The sequence below is a fragment of the Astatotilapia calliptera genome, chromosome 14, assembly GCF_900246225.1.
Source record: "Astatotilapia calliptera chromosome 14, fAstCal1.2, whole genome shotgun sequence".
In the NCBI taxonomy this organism is placed as follows: Eukaryota; Metazoa; Chordata; class Actinopteri; order Cichliformes; family Cichlidae; genus Astatotilapia; species Astatotilapia calliptera.
This window is the reverse complement of record NC_039315.1, coordinates 33246587-33268623: the sequence shown is the minus strand read 5'-3', so window position 1 is coordinate 33268623 and position 22037 is coordinate 33246587. Positions and strand designations below refer to the sequence as shown.

At 39.8% G+C, this 22037-nt stretch overlaps 1 protein-coding gene across 7 annotated transcripts; it reads left to right on the top strand.

Moving 5' to 3' along the window:
* Positions 1-523: 523 nt before the first annotated feature.
* On the top strand, positions 524-20873 carry inpp5ka (inositol polyphosphate-5-phosphatase Ka). Of its 7 annotated transcripts, none has more exons than XM_026192822.1 (14): positions 524-737; positions 1136-1217; positions 4988-5092; positions 5170-5278; positions 5373-5489; positions 9385-9560; positions 9719-9830; positions 9933-10042; positions 10146-10172; positions 16212-16443; positions 17513-17650; positions 17726-17827; positions 17911-18015; positions 18152-20873. In XM_026192822.1, the coding sequence occupies exons 2-14, from the start codon at positions 1147-1149 to the stop codon at positions 18239-18241; spliced, it is 1494 nt and encodes a 497-aa protein (XP_026048607.1). In that variant the 5' UTR covers positions 524-737; positions 1136-1146; the 3' UTR covers positions 18242-20873. The 7 variants fall into 7 exon arrangements, with proteins under 7 accessions (XP_026048607.1, XP_026048605.1, XP_026048606.1 ...); XM_026192820.1 differs by lacking the exon at positions 524-737 and adding an exon at positions 746-973; XM_026192821.1 differs by lacking the exon at positions 524-737 and adding an exon at positions 747-973 and having other exon boundaries at positions 17726-17809.
* Positions 20874-22037: the final 1164 nt, after the last annotated feature.

Below are 22037 nucleotides of genomic sequence, written 5' to 3'. Positions count from 1 at the left end.
CATATGTATTTGTATCTCTGCTGTAAGTGTCTCAGTGATCTTTTAACCCTTCAGCAACACCCCCCCCCCCCCCCCCCCCCACCAAAGACCCTTTCTGTGATATAGCTGAATGTCTTTAGACCATGCAGATCATACAATATCCAGATTAATTCATAACATTTATTGTGATTTTGACCTTTATTTTCTGTGACACATTTGGGTGCCACAAAAAAGGAAATGGGCTGTCAGTGCCCTGGAGAAAAATATTCACATGTGCGTTTTGAAACTAATTTTTTATTTTATTTTTTAAAGCTTTAAAATACTTGGCAGAAGTCAAAAGTCTTGATTACTGGCATTTAATATTGTTGAAGACAGGAGTCTGATTCCTCATGCTTTAACAGAAATAGTATTTAGTTATTTTTTTTAGCATTATTTTGTGTTCTTTGCAGAACTTTTTTGAGTAAACTTACATTTTTACTCGCGTATGATTATATTATATACTGGCAGTTTAGATTGAAATAGATTTGGTGTACAAACAATTAACTCTAGCGTTTTTCTTTTAAACTAGCCAACTTCCAGTCTCAATTAACAGGCATTTTCCCGGTTTTGTGCCCTATCTTGTTCGTGCTTTTATTTTGAAAGTAATCAACTTCCCTATTTTCCCTATTAGTGAGCCCGCAGGCTGGATTATTGACGTACTGTACAGCTTCCTGCAAATAGATAAAACAACATTCACAAATACTACTAACGCATAAAAGGTAGCGTACGATAAATCATTATCGGGCATAATTATTGATTAAAGTGTTTGCTGTTGAATGTGAAAAAGCAAGACGCTTGGTTTCGCTAACTGCGCAGTGTAGCTAGCGCTGTGTTTATCAGATGCATCACCACGGTAGTGAATGGCTGTAAGATGTTAGCTGGGTGTAAATAAATGCTACAAACTTGGTAGAAAAGAATATGCACAAGCCGGGGGTGGAAAATGTGCCCTACTCAGGTTAGTTAAACCCCAGTCCTTACATGACAACTTTGTGAGTTAGCGTTGTCAGCTAACAACTATGCATAAGAGTTGTACTTTTACTTTAGTTTGTCCTTTCATTTCGTGGCGACGTGAGCTTAATGAAGTTGATTTGACTGAATTTGCCTCTTTCCCTGCCAGGTGTGGACCCGATGGAGGACAGTGAAGAGCCACTGGAAAGTCATCAGTTATACCTCGGGGAGAAGGAGGAGGAAAGCTTCAGGTTGGTGCATGGATGTGAAAGATGAACAGAGTCACTGTGACCGGGTCGGTGTTAGCTTTGTGTTTCTCTGGGAGCCAGAAGTGACTGTATTAGAAAAGGCTTTAAGTTAGCAGGTAACTAGCAAGCTTTGCCGGTAATTTGAATTTATAAAGTGTTGGGGTGAGAGACTTAGACATACGCTAGTGCAAATTAACACATTAGAGGTTCACGCAACTTAATGGAGTACGGGCTTGCGTATCAAAAAATCCTTTTAAAAAGCTCCTAAAGTCACAGTCGGCATATTTATAAAAAAAATAAAAAATCAGGGGTCTAGTTAAGTGAAGCGTGGACAGTAATTTAGAAAATAAAATTCATGCATTCAGTATGACTTGAAAGTAGAGCGCGGATGAGGTGCATATAGACAGCTGAAGCCTCCTGGTACATAAACTCCAGTTCCTGGCTTCAAAAGCTTATGTCTCAATTCTTACCAACTCACGGGATAAAGGTAATTGTAATTCAGCTGTTTGGATGGTTTAAGCTTTACTGGGAATTTATGCTTTAGCTGTAAATTTGCACTGTAGCTACATCATAACTGGAAACCCCTGTGAAACCATACAAAGTAAACTGGGCAGTTAAACAACAATTCTCTAGAAAATGTAACTACACGTGGGGTCCATGGTGTCCACAGCTATGGTGATTGATCTTAAAGTTAGGGAGTATCTCACCTCAGCTAATGTACTCAGCTAAACCTCTCCATCATGTCAGTGGTGTATTTTTAGTGGAATTTTCCATATTTTATTAATGGTCTGTATGATTTACTCAACTCAAGTCTCAGAACAGGACGTACTTGTGGTTTGTTTGTTTGTTTTTTCTTACTTGCTTGATTTTTCTAGCCCTGTGGTTTTTAGTCAGTTTTGGTGAAAAGTCTTTAACATTAGATATCAGACATCCAAAAACAAACAAATAGAGAAGAAATATTTCACCTTTCAACTTGAATAATTTGAAAGCAGGAAAATGCTGTTGTGCTGCAACAGCAGTGATCTACTTTTTGTAAAGGAACTCAGTCTTGCAGTGCCCAAGTTGGTTGGCTTATTTATATTAAGAAACAGCAGAACATTTTCTTGCTGTTCTCACTATATTGTACTTCAGCTCCAGCCCTTTCCCCACATGTCGTCTTTTTTTTTTTTTTCCACTGATAAGGCATTTCTGTCTTGTGTGTTGTAGTGTTGTTTTAGCCAGTTGAGCTTCTCCTTTTGTTGCACCAACATGACATCACCAAGTTTAGTGGTAAAGCTGGTTAAAAGACGTATTCCTTTCCTTTCCCCCCCGCTGAGCTGTGTTTGTCCTGCCTTTCTTACTGTGTGATGCATTTCCACATTAGCTAATGTAAGGCTTGTGATATTCTGGCTGCCTAGTGTAGCTCTCAGGACTTTCAGCCTTTTCTAGAAGCACGTATGTTTGTCCCATTTGGGTTAAATATGCTCCAAGACCAGACACAGTCCGCTGTTTGCCAGTGAACAAATGTCACTGCATTCTGGCCGGTGGATTAGGTTGCCCAACAATACATACCTAATGCGGATTTGAGGGGGAAAAAAGCAATGTGTTGCTGGTGTTCTGTCCAAGGAAAGGACAGCCTGACGGCTTGCTGAATGAAAAGGGACGTGTTTCCAATCACCCATGCAAGTTGATTTCCCAATGTTTAATAGGACTAACCTTTAGACATTTAACAATGAGATTATAAACAGTTTTCAGAACACAAAGACAAATTGTGGGCAAATGAACCAATTCTCTAATCACTCTGTTCAACTCTGGAGCACCTAAACCCCTGAGCCGGGGGGTTTAGATGCCACTTCACTCAGTGGTTTGATTTTGCAGAAGGAGGACTGTGGCTCATTTGATTCCCTTTTTACATTTCTATTTTGTTACTTCCAACATCTTCCATCACCAATTGAGACCACAGCCGGCTCAAGCAGGCCTCGCAGTTTTGGACCAGGATGGATGAAATTACTCGGCTGTTGGGCAGCATAGAGCGTAAACGCACCGAAAGCGTTTCCACACAGTCAACGGGCAGCAAACTGGCCCTGCTCCATCGGCTTCACCAGCTGATGACCTGCGTCGAGGACTTGAACCCCAAAAACGAGCTGCACGAGAAGGTGGTCAAGACCCTGGATTACGCCTTCCTCGTCTGCGGCAAGAGAGCCAACAAGCCGAAGAAGGACAGCTTCAGGTGGAGACTGATGCTGACTGCTCACCCGCCTCTGTTGATGTTTGAAGCTGGAGATTTTATCGCTTTAATGAGTTTGTACTTGTTGCAGTAGTGTAGCTTGTATTGTTCTTACCTTGTCTTTCCCTGTTGTGCGTCAGTATGCTAAAATGTGGTTTTAGAGACAGCTGCTGTATTGAAACTCAGCAGTCATTTTGAAATGCCTCCATGGATTTATCTGAGCATTTAACTTTAAATTATCTAAATTTCTGTGGGATTTATCTGGGATATGAGAAGAGCATCAAAGTCAAATATGTTGTTGTTGTTTTTTAAACTGCTTAATAAGTTTGTGACCAATTAGAGTATTAGAAATCATTAATATTACTTGATTTTTGTGTTTATATTTCTACATCTTCTACCAAAACATCCTCGTATATTGTAATTCAGGAGTGTTCCCTCGCTGTCCTTTAATGCTTCTGAACGGAGAGGACTTTCTTGTCTCACTGTGGACACATTTTAGTATTGCAGAAAGCAACACTGAGAACTCACTGTGGCTGGCGTGATCCCATTGCAACATGACCTGTAGTTGTTGTCTGGCTTCAGGCAGTGACCAGAGACTAACACAAGACCCTTGCTGAGTGAAACCATCCAAGAAAATGCAGTCTTTTAAATTTAATTCATATGCTTTTATTACTTACACTTAAGTAAGTGTGAAAATATTATTCCATGTTATGAATGTTGCAAGTTTGGGTTCAAGGATGACTGATCTGATTATGTGTCAACTGCATCAGCCTGGCCTGCTTACGGTAATTGCACAATGGTGCTATTGTGGCAGCTTTTAAACCTGTGTTACGGGCTCGTCTTTGGTTCGAGATAAGCTGAAAGGACTTCTTTGATTGTGAAGCTTAAATGATATGCTGCAGCTGAATGCGTGTACATCGTGGATTCAGCCATCCCAAGTCCCATCTGTGAAGCCTTGGGCTGAGTGTTTAGCTGCTGAAGCCACTTGTATTTGTATCATCTAGTGTCACATGTTTTATTGTAGTGACCTGTCAATTACATGGTATATTTTAGGATGCAGTCTCGCCCCAAAGTATATAATGCTTTAGTGCTCCTGTGACTCTAATGGGGAGCATAATATACAAAGTGAACATTGTGTTGTCTTAAAGAAGATTTGAAATTTGTTATTGAGACCCAAAAGGGACCAGGAAAGAGTTTGAGGTTATAATTCAGGTCATCTGATTTTCATACCTGGAAAAATTAAGCCATAATTTAAGATGGTCTCGTTTGTTTTAAAGGTTGAATGTTGTACCTGATATCTAGTTCAGGGGTAGGCAACTCCAGGCCTCAAGTGCCGGTGTCCTGCAGGTTTTCAGTATCACCCTGGGTCAAATTATGATTTTATTAGCAGGCCTCTGGAGAACTTCAAGACATGTTGAGGAGGTAATTTAGCAATTTGAATCAGCTGTGTTGGATCAAGGACACATCTAAAACCTGCAGGACACTGGCACTTGAGGCTTGGTGTTGCCTACCTCTGATCTAGTTGTTTACTTCAGACTGTTTGTAATTTCCTCTTCTGTGCCCACAGGTTGCACATGGTAACGTGGAATGTGGCTACAGCTGATCCTCCAGACGATGTGACCACACTTCTCCACCTGAACTCTCCAAAGAGCCCTGACCTTTACGTCATTGGGTAGGTGATGTGATGCACAATGCATCTGTATAAGTGGATAAGGGGCCGATTTACAATCAGATTTGTGTGTGTGTTAGTCTGCAGGAAGTGTACTCTGGCCCGTTGAGGTTTGTGTCAGATGCTGTGTTCGATGACCCGTGGAGTTATCTATTGATGTCGCTTTTAGCGCCACAGAAGTACATCAAGGTAAAAAACCTTAGAAAACTCCCACACATGCCATACAGTGGATGCACACTTTCACAGGGTCAGGAGAACACAGTTTGTGCTGTATGTGTTTCAGGTGTCATCCATAAGAATGCAGGGCCTGCTGCTGCTCTTCTTCTCCAAGCTGGAGCACGTCCCCTTCATCAGAGACGTCCAGGCGACGTACACACGCACAGGCCTCTTTGGTTACTGGGTGAGAAATGCTGAACTGCTTTATTATTTCACTTTTAGAAAAAATTCAGATGTTTTTAAAAAAAAAAGAAAAAAAAGGGGGGGGGGGTGATCTAAATCAATCAGATGTGTTAGGGTTGTGCGAAATGACCAAAATCTCATTTCCCGATATAAACGTTTCTTATCCCAATAACGATATATATCGCAAAATAGTGCATTTTCTTTGTGAGTATTTAGTACATGGCGTGCTGCGGGGAAAAGCCTGTTCTAACGTTTGAGTCTAACATTTATTTTGAGCACCTGACAGCTCTTTTTTGCTTCTCGTTCGTAAACTCTCTCTGCACTCTTTCACAGGATTCTTGCGTAGTTGGCCGTAGGTGTTAGAAGAGGATTGTCGTGTTTGAGTCTGTGGTGGGGACTGGTTTGCAGCATAATTTTTCATAATACAGTTTTCTGGTCTGTGTCATAACCAAACCCTGTCCATGCTACAGAGGTAGCCCTTGTTTTGGAATAAGGTCCTCGACTAGTCCTTCTGTTTAGAGCTAACTGGTTATGCCTCATCTTCACTGGCCATGCTGGTATTCTCTGTGCCTGCATCCATGTGGTGACTGTAAGCGCCATTTATAGTTACTTCATGTTTTTATTTGAGGTAATTTGTTGGATGCATATTCGGAAATTAGATGTTTGAGAATAATGCATATCATTTCAGTTATTTTGAAAAGTCTCAACAGGATCTTGAGCTTTATTGTGAAAGGTTTATGTGGAAAATAAACAAGCAGACAGTGGAGCTACACAATGGTTTTACCGTCGTTGTTGCTAACGAAAGTACACGTAAAAACAGCTGCTTGTCTGTCTGTAATGTGGTTATTTTAAATAAAAGAGAAACATAGAACTTTAAGAAATTAATATAGCCACTACAGTGACCATGAAAACGATGAGAAAACATTGCCATAAACAGCTTATTTTGCGACACCACAAAACAAACGATAGCATAATATGAAACGATAGATGTATATCGTCATCCAATATCGAACAGCCCTTAGCTGCATTGTTGTGTTTTTTGTTTTTTTTTTATTATTATTATTATTTTAAAAATCTGGTGCATGCATTGGTCCCCTCAGGTTTTAGATACTACTCATCTCTGTTTGGTTATTTGTTTAAAGGTGTATTAAAATTATTATTTAAAAGCAAAACATTGTAGTACTTTGGGAAAAACTATTATTCAAAACAAGCCTCTTCCGCCAAAATTCTTAATTAGTGGATTTAGGATGTCTTCTTTAAGTCTGTCCTCATTGTGCAGTGCAGACTTCAGGTTTCCTCCTTCCTTTCCTTCCTATTTGTGTTGGATGCCTGTTTAAGGAAAACCTAAATCAGTCACAGCTTATCGTAGTGTCACAAATCCCACCCACAGATACTGACCTTGAATTCAGATTTTTGGTCAGCTCAGAGGAACTGTCTACTTTCAGATGGATGAACTTGATCATCATCATTAACCCTTTAAAGCCGGTCGGAGCGGACACGCTCCATTTCGCATAACTATTTTTAAATCTCGGTAGCACTGCAACCACGTAAGCTAGCGCAATAATTTTTTTTGCATATGAAACCGGAGGAGTTGTACTTACATCTTATGCCATCAGCTTGTCCTAGGTCACAGTTGCAAAAATTGCATAAAAAGCGCTTGCAGCAACAAAAACATAATATTCCAGAAACACGCTTTGCCGATCCGATCAGCTGTTTGTAACACTTCCTAGTCCATCAGCGTGAACTGTCGCATGTCCGCCATGAGCTGCCCGAAACCGGAAGTGACATCATTTTGCGGAAATGTAGTTTTTTACGATCGGGGCCTTATGAGCCTGTACTGGTGTTTTTAAAAGTTATGTTTGAGTTCATGACTTTCTGTGTCGTTTCTGGGATGCTTAGGAACTCATATTGCACTGCTTGAAATAGTTTGTTTTGATGCATATGCTGTTATTTTGCAAATTTGCATTATAATATTTATTTTCGTTTTTTTCCTGCAGTATATGAAAATTGGTGTATTTCAAAAATAAAACTATGAAGACACTTAAAATAAATTTCCTGTGGTGGGAAACTAGTTTGTGTAACTTTTTTGTATTTACAGTTTTGAGGGATAAACCTCTTAAATTTCTCTAACTAGAAATATATGTTAAAAAAACAAAAACGATTTTCAATTTTTTTGTAGTTTATTGCACTTTTTTGCAATTTATGTAATTACTATGCACCTAATGCAGACATATTATTAAAGTTTGGGCTATAATGGTTGTATTGATGTATAGCAACTTGAAATGCTCACAAAAATGGCTCCACAGCATGTAAAAATATACTATAAGCTCTGGCAGACTTGGTTCTATGGTAGGTCTTAAAGGGTTAAGCCAAGCTCACACTTCCAAGAGAAGTAGTGCTGGCCCCTTTATAGACTGTATATAAACGGTGGATGTTGGTTTGTGTACTCCTTTCACTGTCATCGTTGGAGCTGGTTTTCTGTTTCACATGTGTAAACACCCTCTAATAGGGCTGCTCGATTATGGCAAAAATGATAATCACGATTATTTTCACTGAAATTGAGATCACGATTATTTGACGATATTTATTTAACCCTTTAAGACCTACTATAGAACCAAGTCCACCAGAGCTTATATTATTTTTTTTACATGCTGTAGTGCCATTTGTGGGAGCATTTCAAGTTGCTATACATCAATACAACTGTTATAGCCCATATTTTAATAATATGTATGCATTAAGTCCATAGTAATTACATAAATTGCAAAAAAGTGCAATAAACTACAAAAAAAATTGAAAATCGCTTTTGTTTTGTTTACATATATTTCTACTTGGAGAAATTTAAGAGGCTTATCCCTCAAAACTTTAAATACAATAAAGTTGCAAAAAATAGTTTACAACAACAGGAAATTTATTTTGAGTGTCTTCATAGTTTTATTTTGGAGATACAGCAATTTTTATATACTGCAGGAAAAACAAAAAACAATCCTATGATGCAAATTTGCAAAGAAAACAGCAGGTGCATCATTTCACTGTGGGAAGTGTTACGAACAGCTGATAGGATCGGCAAAGCGTGTTTCTGGAATATTATGTTTTTGTTCCTGCAAGCGCTTTTTATGCAATTTTTGCAAAGCTATATGTGGAACGAAACCGTGACCGAGGACAAGCTGATGGCATCAGATGTAAGTACAACTCCTCCGGTTTCATATGCAAAACAAATTATTGCGCTAGCTTACACAGTTCAGGTTCTACAGGGATTTAAAAATAGTTACGCAAAATGGAGCGTGCTGCTCTGACCGACTTTAAAGGGTTAACAATGACTTTAAAAAAATAAGATAAAATAGTGTGCAACACCACTGAAGTTTTTTTTTTTTTTAAACTCTCTTTTCAACCAACGGCAGTCACTCTCCAAATAACTTCTGCTTAGCTTTCCGAGCTTCCCTCGGGTCCTCTTAATCAGCGGTCTCCAACCTTTTTTGCGCCACGGACCGGTTTATGCCCGACAATATTTTCACGGACCGGCCTTTAAGGTGTCGCGGATAAATTAGGGAGGGGCTAATAATCGGCTCAGTCATTTTTAATGATCGTTGAAAGCCCAGATTGTAATCGTGATTAAAATTCGATTAATTGAGCAGCCCTCCCCTCTAATGTGTAAAACTAGCACACTTCTCCTTGAAATGAGGAATGGAGTAACATGTAGGAACATATGTCAAACCAGATCCCACTTTGTGAACTCCAGTATTTTTGTTTGGTTTTCAAGAGGGCTTCTGCATTTATTACATGAGGGTCACCAGCTGATGGAGGAGTTGTCTCTCGCAGCTTAAAAACTGAACAGAGTATGGAGTCTAGTTCAACACATTCACTGTTTTTCTCTTTTCTCAACCCTGTTTCACTCTCAGGGTAATAAAGGCGGCGTCTCCATCCGATTATCTTTCTATGGCCACACGCTCTGCTTCCTTAACTGCCACTTGGCTGCTCATATGAACTATGCCTCAGAGAGGGTGGATGAGTTTGAGTATATCATGGACATGCAGAGCTTTGACTGTAAAAGAGCTCCAGCTATTGTTGATCACAGGTGAGAAGACGCACATGATACAAACTGTGATTCACCTGAATGTTTGGGATAAGAAATGATGTTGAAGCTTCACATATCTCACCAAAGTCACTTCTTCATTATTCTTTCATGTGTCACCGTCCTCCTTCTCTGTCTCTTTTGCCCCTCTCCTGGTCAAGATTGGTTTTCTGGTTTGGAGATCTCAACTTCCGAATTCAGGACCACGGCATGCACTTTGTCCGCACCTGCATCGACAAGCAGAACTACAGCCTGCTGTGGAGCAAAGACCAGGTGTGGCCCTTTAAAGAGTCTCACAGCTCCTGATCCTCCATCCCACATAGCAGCCTCGGTAATGTGACTATGAAACATGTGTGTTGTTGTTGTTGTTTTCAGCTGATCATGATGAAGCAGAAGGAGCAGGTGTTGCAGGAGTTTGAGGAGGGGCCTCTGGACTTTCAGCCCACATATAAGTTTGACCGTAGCTCTGATACTTATGACACCAGGTAACACACAAGAAAACATCACCATAAAAACCATGAATCATACTCACCCTTCTCTTTGCTCACAGTATGCTGTTTTTATCTGTACCTCTTTCCAACTTTACAGACTCTACAACACATGGTTTGGCTTTAAGTAAGAGTTCAGAATCCATTTGTCCACATCTAGCACGTAGTTCACATAACCGAGCTTCACTATGTGTGTACACGCTACTTTTAACACGGCAGTAAAAGTAGTGTCATGTTTTTGTTTTTAATGTGGTAAGTTAAAATGTCACTCATGTGTTCAAAGGCTTACTGACGATTATGTTTATCTGTAACATGCTGCACATTAAACAAACACACAGGTGTTCAGGCTCCTTTCCTGCGCTTCGTGCCTTAAAGAGCACACGGCCCATGTTTCTCTAAAAGTTGGGACAGCGATCTGACGATGTGGGTCATGAATGCAGTCACATCAGCTGGATGGGCTTGCAAAGAAATTTCTGTTGCACGTGTTTGTCCGGCATCTCCACTTCCTCAGTACACTAAAAGCCATGATTGTTCTGGTGAAAGTCCCGATCAGCAATAACACGAGAAAAACAAAACAAAACGGTTTGACACGCCTGCTTGTAGTTTCTAGCTCATGATCTTTGGACAAACTAATATCACAGACAGCTTAATATGCTCCTGTGTATCAAAACAGCAATACACAGTAAACATTTCAATGCAAGCACTGGCCAATAATTAAATCAGAGTGTGAAACACATTGTTAGTATAGCTCTGGTTTTTGGAGAGGCACACAGACCTCTGCAAAAAACACGAAACATTTACTTTTCTCTACATTTAGTATTTATTACACATCAAATACAGTGGGAAAGTCTTCACTGTGACTAAGTTTATGAGTCAACGACAGATCAGATTTGTAATGTGTTGTTGAGCTAATTGTGGGAGGCTTTCCTCTGATTTTATCACATACCTGGAGTGTCACACAGCACCAGGAACCATCACCAACTTATCCAAAGCAGGACAGTTGGATGTGTTTTTCTTAGGCAACACTTCATTAATTACTGTTAATTAATGCTGTGTACTTCAGTTCAGCTTTAGCTGTTTTTAAAGGGTACATTTTTATTAAAGTTTATAAAGTGTGGAGGGATTCTTAATACTACATGCATGATGTGACATGTGCAAGTGTCCAAGTGTAAGCACCTTGGTCCCGATGTTGGATATAGCACAGCTGGATAAGTGTTATTAGACCACTTAATTAAAGTCTGATGAGTAACATTAATGTAAGAGTTACTCCTGTGTGAAAGAGAGCCGTCACTTTAACGGCTTTATTAGCCAGCAGTGTGTCTGAAAGGGGCTGAACAGTCTAAGAAAGACAAACCCTATGGTTGTGTTTGCAAATCAAAGACCGAAATGCTTGTTGGTGCTACAGATTTTCATCTGCGCTCACATTACGGCAGCTGTTAAAGGTACACTGTGGATGCTTTGATCTCTACGGGCACATCAGAGCAAAGTTTTAGTTGTAGTTTTAGCTAGCATAAGTTCCTGTTTGTCAAATGAGATATATATATATCTCTCAAAAAAAGGAAAAGAATCTCCACAAGGTACCTTTATGTATCATGTCTACACTGATGCAAATTTAACCCACAGCATTAGCTTTCAGAATGTGTTATATAAATATGATGTGCCTAACTATGGAACGCCAGGACTGCCATAATGAATTAATTAAATACACCATTAAATAATCAATTAAATGTGGCAATAATTAATTAAAATTGGAATTAATTAATTAAATAAATAGTTATGACACATGTAATTAATTATTGACACATTTAATTAATTATTGACACATTTAATTAATTATTTAATGATATATTTATTTATTTCATTTTGGCAGTCCTGACGCCTGGCTCTCATCATGAAATAATTTTATCTGTCAGCCTCACCCATCAAACTCAGGGGGCGGGGTTAACGCTGCCCATGCAGCTTCTCTAACATTTGATTGGTTGCCGTGCAAAGTAAGTCAAAACAGGTCGATCCTAGAAAATCGATTGCTTGTGTAGACTTGGGGCAGCCAGGTATCCCAGAATGCAGATCAAATCACAGGCAGCAATGGTGGTGGTGTAGTTTTAAAATACCCCGTTTTTCTGTCACCAGCTACACTTTTAACAGTGTTTTAGCCACGAATGTCGCAACGTATGTCTGGTCAGGTTGTCAACATAGAACATGTTTGCAAAAGTGCTCAGATGTTTTCAGAGATTTCACTAGCTCTGCTAACAGTTAGCATGCAGAGTGCACCGAGGGGGTACGTTAACCGGTTTGTTTACATATTCCACTCTCCGTGTTCCACATGTTGCATTCGCAGATTCTCATTTTCACCGAACGATCGTCTCTTTCCGCCTGGTCTTGTGTCTCTGTGCTTCTGTAACATAAAGAACGAGCTGACATTTTTCTCACGAAACCAGCGATCAGCTTAACAGACCCTCAGTTTACCTGCATGCATCCTCCTCCTCATCTGTCAGCTGTTTAACACCTGCTGCTAATTCAAGAAACACGCCTAGTTACCTGGTGATAGTCACAGTTTAACTGGGCAGCCGGTGCTCAATATAACGCAATGTCAGCGCATTTTTCTGCACAAGATAAGTAAATATAGTGTTTTCCCCGAGCGCAGAGCTGCTGGAGCTTGTTTCCTTACAGAGCACTTTAGAAGAAGAAGAAGAAGAAGAAGAAAGTACATTATTGTACTTTATTGAGCCCCGTGGGGAAATTGCTCTCTGCATTTAACCCATTCACTCAGTGAAGCAGTGGGCAGCCATTGGGCGCCCGGGGAGCAGTGTGTAGGGACGGTACCTTGCTCAGGGGTACCTCAGGGTAGCTGTTAAGGGGAATCGAACCCCCGACCTTCCGATCATGGGGCAACCACTCTACCTACTGAGCTATCCCTGCCCCTTTATAGGCGAGCCAGCTTTATCAGTGGCTGATGTCCAATCACCGGCACACAGCTTTGAAACCTCAGCTGAGTTTTAGCTCTCAGTGGTTAAACGCTGGATTTCATTCACTCAGGTTCTGTCTGTCGGGTCACGTTTACTTCGCTGTTTTATTTACAACTGAGCAAATCGGTTTGGCTGAGGTTAAAGTTACGCTTCATAACTGCATAGTTTCACAGACGTTTAATGGTTCACTGGCACATGTGTTAGACTGAACTATCATCTAAATATCATCTGTTTTTTAATAGTTATTCAACTGTATTCTAAGCACCAGCTGTCTGTTAGAATGTGATTTTTTTTTTTTTCTCTCTCTGTTGGCAGACGTATAAAAATGCGCAGGAAAATCTGACATGCATGGCGAACTTCAGCGACGATATTTAGGGAGGAATAAACACACATCAAACATAAATGAACCATTTGCCTGTCTCCATAATTGAGAGCATTTTCTCTTCTTATCTCAACACTCTCTCTCTCCCTTTTTTTTTTTTTTTTTTTTTTTTTTTTGCTTTTTCGGTCATGTTATGTTTACCTGTCAAAGGCTTGTTACAAACTATGAAACACATCGTGCAGACTTCTGGATGTTAGAAGAAAACTAATACTGCTCATGAATGAGACTAAAGGCAGGAAGGTGTCCTTTAAAACTAAACATGTTAATAGGACCTCCCTGTTTATATCATAGTTTATGATATAGCACGTGTATTTCAGTAATAGCCTGCTGAGGCCACTATACGTGCTGGCCTCATATCAAATGTGAAGGCAGACTGAGTCTATGTTTGACGTTTTTTATATCTAATCTTCCTTTTCAAACATTTAAACAGCAGCGAGTCTGCAGCTGAGGGAATACAAACTCAAATTGTTGGAACAGGTTTGCTCGTTTCTTGGATTCATTTGGTGATTTATTAAATCTATAACTGTTATTCTAATCTGCTGCTGAGTCTCTTACACTTTTCTTTATGCTGTATATTTTCACGTCTCTGGAATAGTTGGCAGTTAGATAGTCAGCTGGGAAACTTTGTGTTAACTCATGGAGCTGAGGATATCGTGGACATGCTGACCTCGCTGCGTGGTGTACAGAGCGAGGTCAGCATGATTAATATTCACTATAAAAATATTAGCCGAACATCATGAAGTCTGTATGTGTTTCATAGTGTCGAACAACCTTTGTACATGTTAAAGCCAGCAGTTACTACATGACAGAAACACCAACGTTATCTCTTTTATGTGTTTATACACAGGTCACGCTGATTACTGAACAAAAACCCAAAGATCAGATGTTAAACAGATTTATTTGCTCTCTCTCCTCCTTAAACATGTTTTTAATGTTAGTTATAATTCAGAATTGGCGACTGAAACACGTAGGACACATAAGAACATCAGGAAATAAAACACCGATAAATATAACCTCAGTAAAAGAAGTCAGCGGGGGTTACTACAGCTGTGTACCGGGGCCTGCGCTTTGTCGGTGGGATTGCTTGCGAGGCGAGCGGGTCTATCCCACGCTTTGCCGTGAGACTGGGCAGACATCTCCGAAATCATCGAAACACTTTTGCAAAGAGGCTGTATCTTGACAAACCGACCAGACACATGAAGATTAAACCACTACATTCTCGGCTAAAAAAATATTAAAACGGTATTTGGTAACACACAAACAGGGTTTTTCAAAGCTCAGTTCTGTTAGCTTCCACATGCCGGTTGTTGTGTGCTAGAAACAATGGCCACCAGGCCAAAGCAATGGTTTTGACTCGATCAGCGTTAACCCCGCCCCCTGAGTTTGATGGGTGAGGCTGACAGATAAAATTATTTCATGACGAGAGCCAGGCGCCAGGACTGCCAAAATGAAATAAATAAATATATCATTAAATAATTAATTAAATGTGTCAATAATTAATTAAATGTGTCAATAATTAATTAAAATGTGAAATACATAAATAATTAATTAAATGTGTCAATAATTAATTAATTACATATATCATAACTATTTATTTAATTAATTAATTCCAATTTTAATTAATTATTGCCACATTTAATTAATTATTTAATGGTGTATTTAATTAATTCATTATGGCAGTCCTGGCGTTCCATACCTAACATGGATGGCTGTAAATGCATGTCATGCTAATACGGTACTACCATTGTGGATAATAGAGTGTGTTTGATTATAACGGGGTTCCAGTCAGAGCTGGCACTATGTATGATGGGGTGGGGTTCTGGGTGATGGCCAGAGGTGTGTGTTTGGTGAGGGTGGAGGATGAGGGGTAAAAATAGGCATTTTCAAACTGATACCTGGCGGTCCTTTGGTGACAGTGATGGCCTTAAACATTGTACTGTAAATAAAAGGTAAATGGACTGATTCTTATATATCGCTTTTTACTCTCCCGGAGTACTCAAAGTGCTGTATACAACATGCCACATTCACCCAATCACACCCATTCTCACAAGCACTGAAACTAAACAGAGTGCTGTTTTGCTAACAACATTCACACTCCGATGGATGCATCAGAGAGCAACTTGGGGTTAGTATCTTGCCCAAGGATACTTGGCATGCAGACTGGAGGAGCCAGGGATCGAACCACCAACCTCCCGATCAGTAGGTGACCTGCTCTACCTCCTGAGCTACAGCCACCCCACAGGTTCCATGTGACCTGAGGGGGGGAAAAAAAGGTGCTGCCAAGACAGATTTGTTTCCAGCTATGAAGAAGAATTTGAAGGAGAAAATGAGTGAGGAGGATTTTGATATTTCTGTCATCTCTGACATTATTCTTTGGTTTCATTTATGTGCACAAACATGAAGGGTAAAATATTTCTAGTGCCCAAAACTGCAGCTCCTCCAACAACCTTTTGGAGGCTTGCTCCAAAAGTAAGTCAGTCCCCATAGAGACTCTTGGGTCCCGTCCCAACTTTATAGTATTATAAAACAGGTTTTCCAAGTATTCTTAACAAACAGCAGTTCAAAGAATACATCAGTGTGCTGGTTTTCTTGTACCTGTGAAATACTTTCCAGTTACCCCGTCACTGAGGTCCTGGCATGTCATTTGCTGCCTGAACCTTTTATTCTCCCCAGCCCCACATCATATTGGTATAAGGCACTTCAGCCAGGCATGTGCCTCATACCAACGCAGGTTCTTGCTTTAAACACTTGACTTTGTCTGACAACTCAAACCGGCCTCTGCTCTCTGTCCATCTGTCATCTATAACTACCTGTCCAGTGCTAAGAAGCGTAAACCTGCCTGGACTGACCGGATTCTGTGGCGACTCCGACCCAAAGCCCTGCCCCCGGATGAGGAAAATGAAAACAAAGTTGGGCTAGATGCAAAGAAGCTCAAGCAGCTGGAAGAGGACATGGAGTACCCCCTGAAAATCAGACAGGACGTGTACACCAGCATGATGGAGTACAGCATCAGTGACCACAAGCCTGTCATTGGTATCTTCACACTGGAGGTGAGAAACTGGAAACTGTGACTATCCAGATGCAGTCAGTCACCTTTCAGTCATTTGTTTATGACCTGAATTATTGATGCAGGTCATCAGTTGATTGTGTTGTGTATTTATTGTCGACGCTTTTGGAGATGATGTAAATCATCATCCTTATCATAGCGTCCCACTAAAAGTGAGCATGCAGGATGTGATGGGAAACATCACTTACTGCTCAGTGTGGAGGTAGCTGCAGTTATTACGGGGACATTAAGCTGATATTTTGAAATATCAAACTCATTTCACTGTACAAATAAGTTTTGACAACCCATTCTAAAAACAAAAATTCATTTTTAAAGGACCAGTAACTGAATACATGTCGACGTTGCGTATTTAAAATACAAAATCTGAGTAACTGTATTCCACTACAGGTACCGTTTCAAAGGGTGGTGTTCAGAATACAGTTTGTTGAAATAAATGGATTACACGGCGGTCTTTTTCTGTTTCATCTTAGGTTACGCCCTCTCTATTTGTGGTCATTCCACTCCGGTGGAAACCCAAACAAATCACGCATTAAGAGGCTCTAATGCCTGTGTCTTAATCTCTCGGCCTGTGTCACCTGTACTTGCGGTTCACATAATGACGTGAAGAAATATATGTAAAATTTATTATTCAAAAAAAATTATTTAATATGAAGGCAACAGGCAGAGTGTTATAGGTACAGCTCTAAAGAATGTAGCCTGAAAGCACTTGAGACTATAAACTTATCTGAAAATTCTTTATTACACTTGTAACTTAACTTGACAGGTCATTTTTTCCCATAGACATTCGTACAACTGAAAAAGTGTTTTTGTATGCAGACGAGTCGCCCCCTGCTTACATGCAAAACAGGTTTTAGATGCTTTGGCTTCACACTCTTCTGACAAAGTGAATGTGACTTCAATATTGATGCAATCTCCTCTAACCTATCCATCATAGATTTTGTCATGATAGTGTGACTCTCTTATCCCTCTTTTGAAAGTCTCCATAGCTGTGTGGTTCCTCTTGTACAGAATGTGGTTTCTAACTTGGACTGTTGATTTGTGCGTGCCTACAGCTGAGGAAGATGTACGAGACTCCTCTGGTGCGTCTGCGGGCAGAGGGCGACTGGAGCGCAGATATTGATGCCATGGTGGTCTACAGCCCTCTGCAGCCATTCCCCTCCAGTACTTGGGACTGGATCGGCCTCTATAAGGTTGACAACACGTGTTTCACTGCTGGCTGGTTCAGTGTGCTAGTTGAAAGTCTTCATTTTTGTGTGAATTTTCAGGTTGGTTTCAGCAGCGTGTCAGACTACATCACCTACACGTGGGTCAAAGACGACGAGGTGGCCTTCAACGAGGAGGTTATACAGGTGGTAACTCTTGTCTCAGTGAGTGGGACTGCAGTTTGAACACGAGCCGGAGCAAAAGTGCATGTAAGCCTCAGGTGATGGAAATGTTCTTGTTTCTGTAGGTTTATGTAAGTAAGGAGGAAATCCCCGTGCAGGGAGGAGACTGCGTGCTGTGCTACTACTGTAACGCTCTGAAGTGCATCATTGGAATAAGTGAACCATTCCAGGTAATGAATTGGAAATAATACATGAAAAGATATTATTGTCTTTTATTTGGAATTACACCTTAAAAGGATTTTCTGCAGTACTGTTCTCGTGTGGATGGAGGTCAGCATCAGTGTTATCTGCTCATCTGTCTTTTAGGTCCAAGCATCCAAGGTAGCCATTGAGGAAGGCATGCTGCCTGAAAGGATCAATGGGCTCGACAAAGCTGTGTCTGGTGATGACTTTTAGAACTGAAGTGTCAAAAGTCATAGATTTGGGAAACTGTAAAGGTTTTCTGTCGCATTTCTTAACCTGCAGCTGAAAAAGCAACTTAGGAACTGTTCTCTCTTTTCCCCACTGCACCACTGATCTCTCTAATGCTACCAGTGAGGCTGTTTTGTTATTTACTCCAGCAGTCAAACGCATTAAAATGGAAGCTCACATTTAAATTGGCATCATGTTGAGCAAAGAAATTTTACTCTTCTTTTAGTCTTTATGAGTAAAAATAAATAAGATGGAATGCTTAGATTTTACCAAATATGTTTGTGTCACAATGGATGGGTGAAGAATATTTTAGGGTTTGTGATACTCAAGGAAATGGTTAAGGCCTGATTATCCACAAACCACTGCAGATACAATTACTCATTCTTGTACTGTTTTTTTTTTTTTTACCACATGGATCCACTCATTCACTCCACGATGACCAAAGTTATATCACTGAGTCCATCCAGTGGACCCCCTCCACACTTACAGTAACTACAGTGGTGTTCAGAGCTATTGCGAACCAAAGTTTCATGTCACACCACTGTTTTTGAACTATTTTGCAACCAACAAATATTCACCTCCAGTGGTTTTCAATTTGAAGGTGTTTTCAAGACTTAACAGCTGCTCTGGGTTTATGCTTTATGGCTTTTGCCGCAAAGCATAAAAACAACAACTTTTCACTGAAATTAAAATATCTGACACTTCTGTTCCTATCTCCTGATGCGAAGAATATCACAAGTCAAGTCTTGCATAGTCCAAATGGAGGCACATGAAAGCTTGGCTTTGTACTTGGTCTGAACACGCTACAATGCTGTGGGAGGAAAAATGCTCACACCTACTCTTAAGAATAGGTTCGGCTCCAACTTCACTTTACTGCTACTGTAATGAAAAGGAAAAGGGAACATGAGTTAGCAAAACCCACGGGCCGTGTTTGTTTGAAGGGCACCATGGTCACGTTCAGACTGAGTAGTTATTCTGTGAAAAATGAGCTGTCAGCCTGCACTGCTTACTACTTGGAGTCGAGTATCCTCGATGCCAGTGTGCGAACCTACACTGCTAAGTTTTTATTTCAATGGCAAAACCGGTGTGATGCCAGATCAGCTGCTTACACATTAAAAATGTCTTAATTTATGGTTAGATAATGGCTAGTTAGAGCAACCCCTCAGATGACAGTAGTCAAAAGAAGCTCTACGTCCACAGTCACTGCATGTGACTGTGTAGAGGTCTGCAGGACCAGACAACTTAAATTTCCTTTCCACTCTTCTTTAAAACAGTACAGCCAGTACAGGTAGACACAGAGTTTTTAGCTGTAAGGTAATGATCTTAATCCGTACTGTCCTGAAAGCATCGCTGAGGTACGTAAGCTGGATCTAGTCATGATTTTAAATGTTTCCTGTGTTATTTAAAATATTAACTTGGCTTTTGGAATATCCATCCCTGTGACTGTGAGTGCTATTGGGAGGTGAGATGATTTCGTAGCTTTGATTTCTCTCTTCTCAGTGTTTTAATGAACTTCAGTTGCTCCTGGAGGACTTGAAAGAAAAGCTGTATAATACAACCTTGTTTTTTTGTTTGTTTTTTTGCTGTGGCTGATTTTTTTTTTTGCTTTCTGCCATCCACCTTCTGGAAGGTTCCAGTTTTATATAAGAAAAACAATGATTCCTATCAAGGTTGATTGTGACGTCACAGCAAAAACCTTCAAGAAATGTTGCACTGTTTACTGTATTTGTAGGCTCTCGTGGTATTGTTAGTGTGATTAAATACTATATATAAATGTGTAGTTTTGATTGAACCATGTGGATTCAACAAGTGCCTCTGACACACCGCTTTACATTTACTGTACTGTACTATGCTGCTTAACTTTGATACATGTATCGTAACATTGACTTGATTACTTAAAACATGGCAAAATGTTTGTTGGAGATCTTTTTGAAATGTACATATTTTGCTTTGGTCTGTAGAAACATTTCCTGATCTGGATTATCAGCTGTAGAGGCGTCTCCCCCTTCTCTTGAATTTAAAGAAACTAAATGGCATTTGACTCAAAGCACCAGTAAAAAAAAAAAAAAGAATATTTACTACATACATGTATAAATACTTCCTTTAATTGGCAGATGTAGAGAAGAAGGAAAATAATTCCTGCTCACTGCTTGCAGTGACGTTTGTGGATTGTAGTAAGGAACCGGGTTATGGTTTATGAAAAGAGATGCTGCTGCTGCTGAGTGTTAATACCAAATTAACTTTTTGAGATTCCAGGTTCCACTGTATTCTCAGTAATGTCACATTTCTAAAACTTGGAAACCCACACCAAAATAATCTAGATGACTGCTACAGTCCAGGTTAAATATGTGAAAATATGCACACTTGATTTTTAGAGGGGACTGTCCCTTTAAATATTGCTGTTTTAAACTTTGAGCTATAGAAATACTTGTTGTGAATGTTGCCGTTACTGATTTGTTGGAATCAGTTATACTTGCGCACACATGCACACATATATACATATCAATAAATATACATATATGTTTTAACTGAAGGCTGACTTATTTTCTGAAATGCCAATGAAACATACTGTAACCGAATGCAAATAAATTTATAGCTCTGAATATGCAAGATTAAACCAGTGTGTTTGTTCTTGGTTCAGTGGGTGTCGCTTGTCTTTTCAGTTTCAAAGTGCATCTGCTGTTCTCATTTCCAGGAGCATACTTGTATTCTTGGACTCTGCTAAAGTAGAAAAAAAAAGAATAAAAAAAGCAGCTCCTCAGCTTTAAAGGTAGTTTTGGCTCACAGGGATTACTGACAAACACTGAGCTCATTAACAGAAAAGTTAGCATTTGTTTAACATGGGCACCTACAATTGTCATCTAAAACGTAATATTATTTTGGTACGTAGCATTTTTGGAATCTTTAATGTTCAGTTACATTTTTATACTATCACAGTTTAATATTTCTACTTTAAATGATTATACTTCTGCATTAAATTTCTTGCTAGTGGTTCTGAATTTCCTTTAATAAAGTGTATGCTGCAAGGCCTCACTGAGTCACTGAACTGAACCACTCAACTGTGTTCTGTCAGTCTGTCTTGAATTTTTAATGAAATTAATTGACAATGGCTTGCTGTGTGGTACAGGCCTCCGTTTTTCTGAGTATATTGTCCATCACTTAGCACTAATTAGCAGATATACAGTGCTTAGCATAAATGAGTACACCCCACTACATTTGTCAGAAAACTTTTAGTTTCCTTTCACAATCAACATTTCTATGAGATACTATACTACAAAATTCTCCCACAAATGTGGGCCATTGAATGCGAACAAGATTTGTGAATTTGCACAGACAAAAAAAGTGATTTTCCTAACAAATTAATTCAAGCCCATGTGGCAAAAATGAACACACCCCAATTAGTCTTAGGAGAAAAGCCACACTTAAGACTACAAAATTCGAATGAACAGGCATTCAACCACAGGTGAGTCTAATGATTCATTTAAGAGGTGCCCAGCAAACAGGTGATGATATAAGGGAATTACTTAACAAAGAAAAGCCCATCGTGCAGTTTTCCAACACAACAATGATCCAAAACACACATCCAAAGCTTCTGTTGCTTTTCTGAGGAAGAACAGGGTGAAGGTGATTGAGTGGCCAAGTATGTCTCCTGATCTGAACCTAATCGAACACCTGTGGGAAATTCTGAAGCGACAAGTTGAGCATCACTCTCCATCCAGCATCCACTCTCTAAAAGAGGTTATTCTTGAAGAATCGAAAAAGATAATGTTGCAATATGTCG

What these genes read in the sequence shown, in the direction of transcription:
- inpp5ka (XM_026192816.1), top strand. Translation starts at nt 3,191, where the DNA reads ATGGATGAAATTACTCGGCTGTTGGGCAGCATAGAGCGTAAACGCACC. An exon ending in CCGAAGAAGGACAGCTTCAG is followed by an intron (nt 3,424 to 4,987) that starts GTGGAGACTGAT and finishes CTGTGCCCACAG; the next exon opens with GTTGCACATGGTAACGTGGA. An exon ending in AGGTGGTAACTCTTGTCTCA is followed by an intron (nt 17,828 to 17,910) that starts GTGAGTGGGACT and finishes TTGTTTCTGTAG; the next exon opens with GTTTATGTAAGTAAGGAGGA.